At 42.0% G+C, this 1,348-nt stretch overlaps 1 protein-coding gene across 1 annotated transcript; it reads left to right on the forward strand.

Annotated features, from left to right (window-relative positions):
- Positions 1 to 599: 599 nt before the first annotated feature.
- On the forward strand, positions 600 to 1,147 carry LOC123467549. Its single transcript, XM_045167413.1, has 3 exons — positions 600 to 666; positions 766 to 1,070; positions 1,124 to 1,147. Exons 1-3 carry the CDS (start codon positions 600 to 602, stop codon positions 1,145 to 1,147), a joined length of 396 nt encoding a protein of 131 aa, XP_045023348.1.
- The last annotated feature ends 201 nt before the right edge of the window (positions 1,148 to 1,348 follow it).

The following is a 1,348-nucleotide window of genomic DNA, read 5'->3' on the forward strand; positions in this document are numbered from 1 at the left end:
TCACTCCAGATGGATTGTATGAGTTTCTTCGTTTGCCGTTTGGACTGAATAATGCACCGTCCACATTTCAACGGTTGATGGATCGAGTGTTAGCTCGCCTTAAGTGGCAAATGTGTCTCGTTTATTTAGACGATGTGTTAGTTTTTGGAAGAACGTTCGACGAGCATCAGAAAAGACTTGAGTGTGTCCTAATGGCTTTGGAGGAAGCTGGATTAACCTTAAACGTTTCTAAATGTATTTTTGCGACAAACAGAATTTTTCATTTAGGTCACACCATCGATGAGTACGGAATCCAGCCAGACCCGGGAAAAATTAGAGCTCTAGTTAACTTTAAAATTAATAACGTTAAAACGTTGAGAGCCTTTCTAGGCCTCGCGTCCTTCTATCGTCGTTTTGTTCCAGATTTTGCTACAGTAGCACATCCGCTGCACAGCCTTTTGAAAAAGAATTCCGTATGGTGCTGGACAGAAGCCCAAGAGTTTGCAAAAGCTGAGTTAGTTGGCCGTTTGGTGTCGTCCCCTGTACTGGCACACTTCGACCAAAAAATCGATGTAGTTATACAAACAGACGCCAGTCTGGTGGGCCTTGGGGCCCTTTTAATGCAAGATGCTGGAGATGGACCACGTCCAGTCGCGTTTATCAGCCGGAAACTTACCGATGCGGAAAGTAAGTATCATGCTAATGAGCTAGAATGTTTAGCAATTGTTTGGGCATTAAAAAAATTACTTTCGTATGTGTATGGTAGACGATTTTCTGTCTGTACAGATAGCTCAGCTGTTCGCTGGCTATGGTCTAAGAAAGAGCTTACTGGAAAATTCGCCAGATGGATTTTAGCTCTTCAAGAGTACGATTTTGAAATTCGCCACATTAAAGGAGTAAATAATTTGGTGGCTGATGCCCTATCGCGTAACCCTGATGAATCCTGTATTGGAACCAGTGGCTCCGCGATCGGTCATGTAGTTTGTGTACTTGACAGTAGATGGCCTGTGGGCATGAATAATACAGAATTGGCATTCCAACAACAACTGGATAGCCAATTGCGTCCCATTATAACCTGTCTTAATTCAAAAGTACCGGGTAAAATTGCAGAACAGTTTAAAATTCATGGGAAAATTTTGTATAGGAGAAATCCCTCCCAGGGGCGTAAATTTTTGCTTTGTGTTCCGTCAATTTTAAGGAGAAAGATAATAGAGTTTTCGCATGATGACCCCTCCTCTAGCCATATGGGAATAGACAAAACAATTGCAAGAGTGTCTGAACGTTATTGGTGGCCGAAGTTTCGGTCAAGCGTCCGTAAATATGTTATGTCTTGTAATTATTGTCAATTTCATAAATGTATCCCCGGATT

This window comes from Daphnia magna, unplaced genomic scaffold (assembly GCF_020631705.1).
Source record: "Daphnia magna isolate NIES unplaced genomic scaffold, ASM2063170v1.1 Dm_contigs191, whole genome shotgun sequence".
NCBI lineage: Eukaryota > Metazoa > Arthropoda > Branchiopoda > Diplostraca > Daphniidae > Daphnia > Daphnia magna.

What these genes read in the sequence shown, in the direction of transcription:
- LOC123467549 (XM_045167413.1), top strand. Translation starts at nt 600, where the DNA reads ATGCAAGATGCTGGAGATGGACCACGTCCAGTCGCGTTTATCAGCCGG. An exon ending in GAAACTTACCGATGCGGAAA is followed by an intron (nt 667 to 765) that starts GTAAGTATCATG and finishes CTGTCTGTACAG; the next exon opens with ATAGCTCAGCTGTTCGCTGG. An exon ending in TAACCTGTCTTAATTCAAAA is followed by an intron (nt 1,071 to 1,123) that starts GTACCGGGTAAA and finishes AATTTTGTATAG; the next exon opens with GAGAAATCCCTCCCAGGGGC.